Source organism: Erigeron canadensis, chromosome 1 (assembly GCF_010389155.1).
Source record: "Erigeron canadensis isolate Cc75 chromosome 1, C_canadensis_v1, whole genome shotgun sequence".
Taxonomy (NCBI): Eukaryota; Viridiplantae; Streptophyta; class Magnoliopsida; order Asterales; family Asteraceae; genus Erigeron; species Erigeron canadensis.
The window spans coordinates 58,155,542-58,169,259 of NC_057761.1; the positions used below are offsets into that span (position 1 = coordinate 58,155,542).

Consider the following 13,718-nt stretch of genomic DNA (forward strand, 5'->3'; position numbering starts at 1 on the left):
TAAATTAGAATCAAATGAAATGTTGTCCCTGTGAGATGGTGTTTAAGATGTCGAGATATAATTAAGGACATGCATTCTAAAGCAATAGTCATTCAACCGTACGTCCCTTTGTTAAATTTAAGTTTAGTACGTTGAAGTAGACATTTTCATGGTAAACAGGTAGTGGCGGATCTAGGATGTTGTGTTATGGGAGTCACTGAGAAAGTTACAACGACTTAGTTGAGAAGGAAAAAAAAGTTTTAAGAGTCGGGTCTATCGATCGGGTCATATATACAAATATAATCTATATTCCTTTATAATGGAAGAGTCCCTTATTCACTTTTTCAAATTACAACTTCAAAATCTATCTAAAATACCTCTCAATTTTATTTTATTTTTTAATTTTATTGGGCTTTTTTACCTATGGGGGTTCACACAAAACTTGGAAGGAGGTTCCATTAATTTTTATATAAGCTTTGTAAAAAAATTACGAGTAATTGGTAAGGAGGGTACATTGAACCCCTTAATATCAATGTGCATCCGCCAATGTAAATAGGTAAACAAAGAGCAACCCCCTTTTAAACTACTCATAGCAAGTCGATTCTTTGGTTTTAAATACACGACCTAACCATTATTTCCGTGATCGTTTTCTGGACCTTTTTCCCGACCATTCCTAAATATTTACCCGATAAAATATAATCCCCGATCTCTTATGAGACTTTCAATAAGCTTAGTTGCTTACCAAGTAAACACTACTACAAATTTGAGGCAATAGAGACCGGTTATTTTATAAAGAAGTAATCTCTAAGCCTAAACAACCGGTCTCTATAAATACCGGGTATAGAAACCCGTTAAGTAAAGAATAGAGAGCTGTGAATTAAAAATACACCGGTCTCTATTCTTCAAAAACTTTAGAGACCATCTCTTTTCTACCTATCAGGTCTCTATAATATTTCTATTCTATATAGCATTTTCATTCTAAGATATTTTCATTCTGATGAAGTGATGATTACATACTTCAAACATTATTTCCTTCAACTTTTCTCTACAATTAACTCTCACCCACTAGTCCACCACCACCTCCCTAACCTTTTGCCGGATTTTTTTTTTTCCGGTAGAGCGGAAGGTCTTTTTGGTTTTCATTCCCTTTTTTTCATCTCTACAAACCGTGGATCTTGGATTCTCGAATAAGATATAAGATCTTGTACTAGTTGTTGAAGTTTTGGGCAAGATCTAAGATCTATGATTTTGGTACTAATTTTTCCGATCCATCCACAGTCGTAGGGCATCCAGTCAGCGTATGAGCGAAAGAGAGGTATTGATCTTATTATCAAGTTATTATCATAACTTTAATTGTATATTGTGGCATGATTCGTCCTATAATTTTGGTTAACTTGATGGAAGTTTTTTCAACTTTTCTTGCTGCAGGTTACTTCGGATTTCAACTTTGCACCACGCTTGGTAGGCTTATGTATGTTGTAGTTTTATTATTTGTGTATGCGCAACAACGATAAATATATGCAAACAATTTTTCCTGTTGTAAATATATGCAGGTTACTTTGGATTTCAACCAAATAATATTTTTGTTTACATATGTAGTATATTTTGCTAAGTGTTCATAGATTGTATAATTTGGATTTAATAAAGATTTGGTTCAGATTTGAAATTGTTTGGTTTTTTTTAATCGGGTTAATCTAGGATTGGTTGAAATATGAATTATTTTTTATTTTTATAAATTGATGAATGTTCTTGAATTGTTTGGATTGAATAAAGATTGGTTGTAAATTCAAACTTTTTAGATCTATGAATTGGTAATTTTTAGATCTGTGAATTGGTTTATATGAAATTGATTAATATATTAATTATTTTTTTTTTTAAATAAAAAAATAGAATAGAGACCGGTTTGTATATATATAACAAGTCTCTATATTAAGTATAGAGACCGGTTGACAACCGGTCTCTATTTGCAAAACCACTAATTATAGAGACCGGTTGTACAACAGGTCTCTATACCCATTATAACCGGTCTCTATGTGTGTTTTTTTTACTAGTGAAATCACATTGGAGATAGTTTAACTACCAAATAACTTTAAAAGTAATTTCCACTGTACACTGCAATTTAACTAAATGTAGCATAATTGTATATACTAGGACACTACATAGTACATACCTTTAATGATTACCCTTTCTTTATACTTGTATTGATGTTTTAGCATTTTAACCTTTCCAATAACTAGCATGGATCCGTGTAATCCAACGTGATTGAGCACTTCATAATCTAATGTTTGAAGCTTGTATTATTTCGCAACTTATTTTATTATTTAATTATTATTATTATTATTATTTCACAACTTATTAATTATTATTATTATTTATGTTTTTACATTTTAATGGTTTATAACCTTTTCAATGACCATGCAAGTCTATGGTTTTCCTACCTAAACTGTATATTCGTTTAAAGAAACATACATTTAGAGCCAAAACCATAAAGTATGCACATGGGTCTAAACCCTTATAAAACCATATTTATATAGAGAAATAATCCGCACTGCACCGATTTACCTATCTTAAGTACTGTCATGTTAAAAAAAGTTACAAATTAAATCTTTGAATTTGATAAACATATAAAACCCCCCTGAATTTTACATAATCTCTCCTAAAATTTTACATAATCCCCCCTGCTTTACCTAAGATAGGTACTGCATACTTTACCAACCTTTCCCCATTTATATATATCAATATATGTAATCCAAATTACAATTCATGTTTAGAAAACTAACAAAGGGAGCAGGTAATTAAAAGTTGATAACACCAAAGGGACAATATAGTCATTTCAATCTAACATCAACTCACACCAACACATAATCAACAACCACTAGACACTCGTTCACTCTCAATTTTTGTACACATGCTCCCCCTCCCATCCCTTTATTCCATTTTTACCAATGACAAAAAAAATAAAAATTCCCCCTCTCTTATAATTCTGTATTCCTCTGATCTTGTTCTACATTTGTAATTCAAATCCAACCCTTAACTTATATTTCACACACATACACAAACAAACACAAATACTAACAAAAACACACACTATTTTTGTTGTTTTCATTCATTACATGATCTTTTTAATCATAGTATTCCTTCATTCATATGTAATCCTTTCACTCTCCCCTTTTGTTTTCCTTCCTTAATTACCACACAAATGGCCACCCGAACCGCAACCACACCCGAAAGACATAACCCAAAAGACCAACGAACCATTAATGGTGCAAACAGTACTGAGGTTAGCAAGCAAGAAATACAAGCAGCCATTGCTAAAGCTGTTGAGCTCAGGGCACTTCATGCAGCCCTGTTACAAAACAACAGCCCGGCCCATCTCCGGTTACCGGCTCTGTCCCCTGTTTCACGCCATGCATCTCAACTCTCGGCCCAAGATTACCCGGTTTTCACCCCTGTAAGTTCCTCTTTTCTTTTCTTGATATTATAACTTTTTCTTATCTTACTTTACCATATTGAATTGATTGAATTTTACTACTTTAAATACGCGAATGGAACTGTAACTTGATGTTAAAGTCCATTTAGATTCAGCACTACGTTATTCAGATATTCGTTAAAATTGTATTTATTATTATTATTTTGTCATTTGAGGTATTAAAAGAAATTAATAACACTATTGAATTATGTGCAAATTACACTAGAAAAACCAATATAAACCACTTTACGCAACCTTCCAACACATCTTGCTTGTAAAGTTAGTCTATAATGTTATTTTATATTGCTAACTTTTTTCTTTTTAAATTTTACGTATTCATTAAATTCCTGCATTAAAATTGCTAAAATTGTTTTTTGACAACTATATACCACAATAGGCCAATAGCTAAAGCTTCAATTATTTGTACTTTACAATAATAATAAAATAAAATGTTCTTTTCGTTATTTAATAGAAATGCTTCATTTAAAGTATACATCAAATTGGTCATATCGATATTTAATTAACAAACGTATATAGAGTTCATCTTTTGTTTTTATCATCAAAATTTGAAGTTTAGTGTAAGATTCTTGTGTATTTTGTATGTATTTTATTGCCATCAAGGGTATAGGTATTTCTTTATTAGGGAATCCATTTGATTAGTTAAATTAAAATACTACATTGCAATCTTGATCATGACACTTGAGGAATATTTAGCCACCGTATTTTTAATGAAACTATTAACTTTGTTTTGATAAATAAACAATATATTTAATATTTTTAAAACAGATTTAATATAAACAAAAAAAAAAAAATAACAAAAACCTAAATCTCATCATGCGACTATAAAGTTTGGTTATTTTAGTTTCTTTCTAACTTATAAGATTATGAATATTATTATAGTTGAACTCTACTCCAATTTTGAATTTACAATTTTTCCTAGAAATGTTACACAATTCTTTGTATTTTCTCAGTTACTTTATTTTTTTCTAGTTAATAGAATGTAAAATGAAAGATTTAATTATTTTAGTAAAGATATTATTTTTTTTTATTGAACTACTGATAACGCTTTTTGGCTTTTTTTTTGTTGTCAAATTCAGTTTAAAAATCATCATATCCTTCAAAATTAATTATGTTTGGTAGCCCTTTAGGCCTTTACCCTTGACAAAATATTATAGTACCATAAAACCATGATGATAACTTGGTAAAGTGATTAACAAAATTAAAAGGATAAACATAGAAACATCTCGTATATAGATTACTTAAATTAAAAGAGGATTAATCTTTAATTAACTTGAAAGTTGGAGTTACGTCCATTAACATAATATCATTAAAAAGTAAAACCAATCCGTAAACCCATATGTTAGCTGATTTTTTTTTCCTAGTCCAATCCAAAAAATCAAATTATCTTAATCAAAATACAACATCTAATATCGTCAAAAATAAGATATAGAATTATCCTATCTAACCCAATTAATCCAATAAGACTATTTGGTTATATCCATATAACAAAATACTTAAACTTGTCCATCCATATATATAGTTTTGTACCTTAAATCCCACATTTGGATCCAAAAAGATTCATTCTCAACCATTAGGTTCAACATCACAATGCTATCATTGTCTGGCCATTTATCACAATATAATCAAGGGCTGAAAATTAAACTTCATTTTTGGGTCCCAATATATATATATCCACATTTCACATATTACTACATTATTATTACTTAGGGTAGAAATATCAAATATCATGTGGTCCTCAGGTCCTGTAAATCACACTGATAACTTCATGTCCATGGTATAAGCTATCATATCAGAAAATTTTATGGGTTTCATGTAAAACGTTCCTTCCATATAAATCGACAAGATTTAGTCTTTTTAGACAATCTACACCATCCGAAATACTACTAATAATAATAGAATAACAAAATACAAATAATTAAATATAAGATCTCATGGCACCATTAAATATAGGTTCCCTAAATAGAACAGGCCACCAATATGGGTTAAAAAGAAGATGGATTTGACCTCTATATCCTTACTTTATATGAAACAAATTTTAAAAATTTTAATTCCAGAAAAAGGATAATTTACCTAATCATTTCCATTGTTAAATAATAACACTTTTTATATACCTATATGAATCAAAATATGATTTAAGGTACGAAACTAATTAAAGTTTATGAATCCTTGTTTTGTAAATTCGATTTAGATTGAATCTTAAAATAAATTAAAATTGAGAACATAAAGCAGATTCTCTTTGACATAATAAAAACACTTTGATTCAGTTTCAAGTCTCTCTTGGACAGCTTTTCAGACTAAAGTAGCTTTTTCAATCTTTAAAGCTTTCCTTTAATGTAGAGTAACATATGTGATTAATTTAGTAATCTCTAAAATATACATGCCTAAACTTCTGGTGTTAGACACAGGAATTACAAGCTTACTAAATTATTCACATTTAACCAGCTGTAACCTTTTTAGTTGAAAAAAATAACTTTGCAGAGCTATGATGATGTACCAAGAAATCAAAGTTTTCCAAGTTGTTGGGATGAATCTAGTGTTAACGGAGGAGGTGGTAATGATGACATGCGATTCTTATCTGATTACAAGAACCCAAACACATCATCAAGAACATTGCTGCCACCCGACTTGATGAACATTGTTCCTCATACGTGCCCGTCTGATGATCAACATTCTGTCACCAATTCCTCAAACCACATTACACTCCTCCGTGCGTCACCTGGAACCGAATTCTCTAAGTCGAGAAGAAACAGCCTTGGTGATTTTAGATCAATTACGTCCTGCAATAAATGCAAACCGGCAACACTTAGCACGTATAGTAAGAATAATAACAACAATAATGCGGTAGAGAACTGTTCCAAGAATCATAAGTACTCTAACCTGGTGGTACCAATGACTGATTCTCATTCTGCAGTTCAATCTCATTCAAAACCCAAGTCAGGAATGAGTCTTTCTTGGTTGTTTCCTCGGTTAAACAAGAAAAAACACAAAAATGTAGAAACTTCTCCAACGCGGATAGAATCAGATGATGTTTCTTACAGAGAGTCAGGTATGATAATGTCAGTTGAGGCGTTGAAGAAAGAATTAATTGAAGCAAACGAAAGGCGGGATGCAGCTTTATTAGAGGTTTCAGAAATGAAATCTTCAATAGGGGATTTGAAAGAAAAGATGGAGTATCTAGAGAATTATTGTGAAGAGCTCAAGAAGGCTTTAGGTCAAGCAGTGTTACAAGCAAAAGATTCTGATAATAGTCGAGTGATAACGAGAGGGAGGCTTGCTGATGGAGACAATGAAAACATGCCGGTTAGTCATGAAGTGATGGTGGAGGGGTTTATGCAGATAGTTTCTGAAGCAAGATTATCAGTGAAACACTTCTGCAAGACTTTAGTAGCTCAGATTGATGAAGGAGATACTGCTTTACTCGAGAACTTAAACTCAATTCTTCAACCCCATAAGTTATCTTTGAATTCTAAGTACTCAAAGGCAGTTTTGTACCATTTGGAAGCGATAATAAACCAATCGCTTTATCAAGATTTTGAAAACTGTGTCTTTCAAAAGAATGGAAGCCCAAAGCTTTTAGATCCACAACAAGAACGCAAAGCACAATTTTCTTCTTTTTGTGCCCTTAGAAACTTGAGTTGGAATGAGGTCTTAAGAAAGGGAACAAAATACTACAGTGATGAGTTTAGTAGTTTTTGCGATCAGAAGATGAGTGGGATAATAACAGCATTGAACTGGACCCGTCCCTGGCCCGAGCAGTTGCTGCAAGCTTTTTTTGTGGCAGCTAAATGCATATGGCTATTGCATTTGTTAGCATTTTCGTTCTGTCCAGCATTGGGCATATTGAGGGTGGAAGATAATAGAAGCTTTGATGGTGCATTCATGGAGGATGTGTTTGTGGATAGACAAAGATCACAGAACCCCACTCGTGTAAAGGTTATGGTGATGCCTGGGTTCTATGTGCAGGATAAGATTTTGAGGTGTAAGGTTCTTTGCAGGTATAAAACTACAGGCTGAAGTAATTGTCAATCTTTTGTTTATTTTTCTTAGTTGGTAACGTAATTTTTTATGGATTCAAATTTGATTGTGCTGTACCAAGAGCTCAATGTGTTGTAACTTAAATATTGTGGTGGGATTAGCAAATGTCGATAGTGCTAAAGTGAGGGGATCAAAGAGGATTTATGTGGGTTGTAAACTTGTAATTTCACTAATTTGTAGGATGATTTTTCTTGTTAGGCTTAAGTTACATTTCAAGCTATCAAGCTGTTAGTACATACAGAGTCCTGTATCAACTCAGATTATGACAGACTGTACGACTCACATTAGAAAGGCGGGCCAAGACTGTTCTAATGTTGGCAGGTTCAGTCAAAAACTGAATAACTTGAAATCAACTCTAAATTAATGAAACCATTTGCCTACAGTGATCGATAAAAATCAGACTTGGGAGAGAAATAACAAGAAGCCAACTTGCACAAATTTCACAAGCCTTGTAACGAGACTGGTCTTTTCTATAAACAGGAACCCTCCAATTTTCACAAGGAAACAAGTTTTAATAAGAATGTACCAGTAGCATTGCAATGAAAAGGGAGCAATCCATTGATACATTAACAATGATAATGATCACTGACGACTTACTAGCATATAAATGACTAACCTATCCAATAAATGTATCACATAAGCTAAAGCTATTGTGATTTACTGATTATCATAAGGTTGGTGAACTTGGTGAAGCACTCCACCAGAAGCTAACAGATAGACTTGTAGTGAGCGATCGGACATAGTGCCACCATTTGGGAGGGATGTAAAGCATCTCCCCTTCCTCTAAAATGCAGTCCAGAAATTCCAAATCTTGGATCTTTGGGAACTCATTCACGTCCATGTTGTCCAGATCGACCTTCGAATGATGAAGATTGTTAATCAAAGTTATAGATAGAATAGAACAGCCACTGGTGGAAAGTTTGATTCATTTACTTATGGATAGTAGTTTGGGTTACGTTTTATCTCGGAAAGTAGAAAAAGAAGTACTTCTATATTTAATTCAGATAACTTCCACAAGTTTTACTAAAAGAAATAGATTATCATTGGGCTACTAACTATAATGTCCACCCACCATGCCCTGTTTTGACCTATAAAAAGTTACCCATATTGCCCTGTTATCCAAACAAACTATATTGCCATCTTCAATACAAGCTAGTTTCTGTAGAATGGATATAATTTGACATCAGATGATCAAGGTCATGTGGTTTAGCAAAAAGCTACCTGGCTGGAATTCTTCAGCATTGATTCAGTGTGTGGGTAAAGTTCCTCTGAAAATGAAGCTGGATAGAGCCTGACGTATTTCCTTCCAACAACCTAAAAGTGTAGTGTCAATACAAAAAAATCTAACTTAAAATGTTATTCAAGTAGAAGAAAGGCTGAAGAGGGTAGGCTGGTAGCCATATAATGAAGTTAAAATACCTGAGCAAGAATATTATGGTGAGGGTCATGGTGTAACGGTGTTACTGTGCCAGCTGGACCAAACCAAGCATTGACAGACTTCATTTCAGTTCCACCAGCAAAACAGTAGTCAGGGACAACAATGTCATTCCTTAGCTCTTGGATCTGCATAGAGCACATAAATAATTAATGACTAGTCTATCAAAATTTCAAAATCACAACGACTTCTTTTGAAATACTTTGTTTTAATTATGTTTTACTTCAATTCAGTTAAGCTGTTAAATAAAGAATTAGCTATAAATGATACTGGTCAAAAGTGACACAAAGTGCATTTTATTGGAACAATATAACATTTGTACATCATATTTAATACAATAAAACTTGAATTACAGAAATAAACTTTGGACAAAATAGTGTATTGTGTCAACTGTCAACCAGACCCAATTCAAAATGACCCATTGATAAGTTACAGAACCCAACCGATTACCACCTCTAACTACCACGAATGAATGAGGGTAAGTACATGCCTGGTCAAACAAGGGATGCTGCGCTAAATAAGTAGGTACAACAGGACTGTTGGACTGTATTCTATCAAGGAACTCAGAGAATGTTAACATCTCCTGCTTCCAGTCAGTACACAAATAGTTTTTTCCAACCTGCAAGATGTTCTATAATACATTTTTCAGAATCTAGAGCATAAGGGATCTGCAACAAAAATTAGTCATCAGGAGAACTTAAAGATTGATTTAGCATTAGTATGAGCAAAAGTGATTATTTCTTAAAGGATAGATGTAAGTTTTTCAATTTAAAAGGGATCACCCCATAAGCAATTTGTAAAAGTGAAGAGCAAATTTTACATCAGTTGACTGGAAATATACATCACCTCGACAGGAACTGTTCGGTAGCCAGCAACCTTTTTAAGGTAGCTCAAGTCATTCCATTTGGTCCTGGCGGGCCAATGAGTCATACTATCACTTAATAAAACAGGAGAACCTGGGAGGAAATAGTCACGCATAAATCCCTCCAGCGAAAGGGCAGATCTCTTCCCAACAAGTTTACAAGACAATGACTTCTTGGGTAAGAACTGAAGGACCTACAAGTACATTGCAAAAAGTCATGAAATTAATATAATAAACCTATCAGTCCTACAACTTCAAATAATGATTTGAACCACGAGAAAAGTTTATGAATCCAGCTTTTTCTCTTCAAAACAGAGAAACCTAAGCGACCTTCCTCCTATCTACAATCTGTTCACTTTCAAACCGTCTGAGCATGATGTCCATTGTCCAATCAGAACATGAACATTCTTGCGATCTTCACTGTTTTGCTGATAAATATATAATCCAGACAGGTAAAACATTACTCAGCAATCAATGCACATAGTTCTATTAACTAAAGCTGTACTGCTTGATGCATAATTATCACTATATTCTTTTTGTTAAGCAAATGCAGTCAAAAATATTTCTTGAATTACCAGAAAACTGAGAAGCCTTATTGTACAAGCTTCTTTGGAAGATAATGTGCTGTCTTGGGACCTACAGAAAGTTGTATCTTGCGATTGTATCTAACTATCAACGATTATAAATTATCATGTTTGCCATTTCTTCCTAAATGACAACACTGGTCTGATTTGCATCAAATCCACATGTTGGGGCAATATAATCGACAACTGGATTCCCAGATAACTAGAAACTCCAGCCCAGATTTGAACTAAGCAATACAGCAGAGTTTGTCAGAGTGGGAATAAGCATTAATATAATGTAGAATTTCTATCAACTGTTTTTATTCTACAAGTGTTTAAAACAAACAAGTTAAACGAGGTCTACTAGGAATCCACAAATTAAAATCACATTTTCATTCCTAATACAACCATCTCTTTCCCTCGATCAATGAGAGGATTAATCAGCAACCATGTTTGATAGGATTGAGTAGAGGTATCGGGTATCGCAAATATACGACCTTCAACTTTATATTCTCCAAGAGTTAAACATTCAAATGACAAATAAAAGGTTGTGTGAGTGTGGGGTGAGGGTAATTTAAGCTTCATGCCACAAGTTTTTTCTCCTTAACATACATCGATAAGTTTATTTACCAAGCCTATAAAACTCGAGACCCGGGGAACTAATCAGGGCTCTTAAAAAAATGGATGGTCCGGACCGATTCAAATCACATGTCAAAGTTATAGAAAATCACATGTGAGCCGACTAATCCAAGGGCGAGTGGGCGACCACTCGTTTTGCAGGTAGGTTGGAGTCGTCGGGTGAACCTCCGTGGCCACAACTACAAGGGGGTATATTTTTTTGGTCATAGGATTCGAACATGGGACCTCTAGGTATTTTTGTCCTTGGAGACGAAGCTTTAGAAACTAGACATTATTGAATATTTAGAAGGTTCAAATCGGAAACACAAACAAATTCCGGTAAGAACTAGAGTAAAAAACCGCAATATTACGAGGTTCGAGGTAACTCACAAGTGATTCGATTGACAGCATCAAGTGTTTGGACCTTTTACATGTGAACAGATCAAGTCCGAGCGTTTTCAACTCACTTTTTTGGTTTATCATTTAACTTTCACCACCATTTACAAGTATATCACTCAAAATCTTGTAGTTCTTTCTCCAATATACTTTTTTTTGTTCAATATTACCTATATAGAAAATAATTACCCCTCCATCCCAAAGTAAGTGTAAGTAAGTAAGTAACACCCAATGCCGTCTTCCACGGGTTTTGGGTCCCATTACCTCGACGGTGTATGGGGGAGGTTAAGATGTAGGCAGCCTTACCCCTACCACGACAGTGTAGAGAGGCTGCTTCCAGGTTCTATCTAAAGATAGAAAAAGACCTCCGGCCTTGCAAGGGATGAGGACAGAACCCATGACCTCTATCTCCAGAGGCAAGGGTGTTAACCACTTGATCCAGCCTTGCTGCTTCATCCCAAAGTAAGTGTCTCCTTCCTAAAGTAATCAATGAATTAACCATTTTACCTATGTTACACTTTTTCATAAAATTGATTCCTAGATATTTGGAACAAAAGTTGAAATATTTTTTTAATGACAAATTTGGGTTCACCGGCATGCCGTTTTGTATACTCAACTCCAATTCTAGACGAAAAACCATTCTTGGGAGCCTTTTGCTCACAGCAATATTTGAAACCGGAAGACCTCAACGTCTCAAGTTTCCCCAAATACCAATCCATCTATAACGGTTGCAATCTACCTAAAAAAATGATTATTATGCAACAAAATTTATATACTCCAGTCCATTTATACTAACAAAAAATAAAAGGTATTTAATAAATGTATGTATCAAATAATTACTGCATTAACAAAATTAATTTCACATACAGAGAGAGAGAGAGAGAGAGATAGTTGAGAAACTCACCTCCATCAAGTTAAATGCATTTTGATTTGTTATCAATCTAGCAGAGCCATTAACAACCTCATCATCTTTTTTCGCCTTTTCGGTCGCCTTCTCAATCGCAATCTCCAAATCCTTTCGCAATACATTTCCTCCCATTATCATTCCCATATCTAAAACCCTAATCGCCTCTTTATACTCACCATTCCTGTACAACACTTTCGCCACATACAAACATGCCATCGCGTAAGCATCTCTCCACACCGGCAGCACCGTGTGCCACGGACCGGAATGTAGCTGCTCCCAAGCCATCTCACGCGCCTCCTCTGCCACGCGTGCGTCTCCACTCGCGGCGCGTGTTGACATCCTCACGAACGCGTAGCCGCCTTCTTCGGATATGCTTTGGAGGAGGCTGTGTGCCACGTCATCTAACACCGGTGTTTCCAAAACGTCGTCGGAGTTAACAGTGGTCATTACGGCGGCGTACGGCGGAGGAAGGCGGCGGTTGGTGGAAGCTTCGATGTATGAAAAGATAGCTATAATATAAAGAGAAGTTTCCTGTTTCACCGACTATATATAAAATCAGCCACTAGTGAAGAAGGAGGGTGTGACGTGGCCACTTTAGATTTTTTGGTTATTTTAGCTTTTAGAAAGTACAGATATTATTTCAGATATTTTCTTCACTTTTTGCTTACGTGGTGGAAAGTTAATGGGAGATTACGAAAATATCCTTTGGTATCTTTTTTATTTTCTTTCTAGTTCATAGAATTTGGGTTTACCTAATATTGGGTCTCCATGAATTGTTGAAAGGTCCAAGTTCAAAGTATTCTATATCCACTGGCCCATTTTTTTTTAAAACGGCAAAGTAATTAATTAAAAAGGTAACTAGTAAAATACTAAATGCCAAATACACAGTACAATTACAATTACATCATATCTAAGATAAACATACAATAATATCTTAGCCGTATCTTGAGACTTGAACTGCGAGAATTGTAAAAATGTACGAATTCACAACCTCAACCAGAAATCAAACAAATCATTCAAGAACAAATTTGAATGTGTTTTATTATTTGAATGTTAATAGAGTTTATGTATACAACCAGAAATTAATCATCAGTATGATGATCAAATACAGAAAAATATATCTATATATATATCGATGAGATATATATATTATCAGAAAATATATAGAGAGAATTATATATCAAAAATAATGGCTGCAATACTGAATGAATCATTAACCCTAAAACGGGTTATAATCTTGTTTATATACTAGTCTCCATTTTTTACTTTAGCTCCTTCTTCTTTTCTTCTTTTCCAACTTAGCAGCCTGGTCTTTAAACTTTAACACCTTTAGTCCTTCTTGATTCCAGAATTGATCATTTACATTCCTACAAATAACTTGGACACAAATAAGTAACTCATATATATATCATTTGTAATGAACTTGCTTATTA

At 33.9% G+C, this 13,718-nt stretch overlaps 2 protein-coding genes across 3 annotated transcripts; one reads left to right on the forward strand and one right to left on the reverse strand.

Annotated features, from left to right (window-relative positions):
- Positions 1–2,986: 2,986 nt before the first annotated feature.
- On the forward strand, positions 2,987–7,708 carry LOC122584952 (IRK-interacting protein). The gene is made up of 2 exons (XM_043757044.1): positions 2,987–3,430; positions 5,948–7,708. The coding sequence occupies exons 1-2, from the start codon at positions 3,179–3,181 to the stop codon at positions 7,481–7,483; spliced, it is 1,788 nt and encodes a 595-aa protein (XP_043612979.1). The 5' UTR covers positions 2,987–3,178; the 3' UTR covers positions 7,484–7,708.
- Positions 7,709–7,995: 287 nt separating this feature from the next.
- On the reverse strand, positions 7,996–12,846 carry LOC122596654 (lysine-specific demethylase JMJ30). 2 transcript variants are annotated; one of them, XM_043769271.1, is made up of 6 exons: positions 12,283–12,846; positions 9,786–9,995; positions 9,430–9,570; positions 8,924–9,067; positions 8,726–8,818; positions 7,996–8,360 (listed from the first exon to the last, which is right to left on the reverse strand). In XM_043769271.1, exons 1-6 carry the CDS (start codon positions 12,730–12,732, stop codon positions 8,172–8,174), a joined length of 1,227 nt encoding a protein of 408 aa, XP_043625206.1. In that variant the 5' UTR covers positions 12,733–12,846; the 3' UTR covers positions 7,996–8,171. The 2 variants fall into 2 exon arrangements, with proteins under 2 accessions (XP_043625206.1, XP_043625214.1); XM_043769279.1 differs by having other exon boundaries at positions 9,430–9,558; positions 12,283–12,845.
- Between the last annotated feature and the right edge of the window lie 872 nt (positions 12,847–13,718).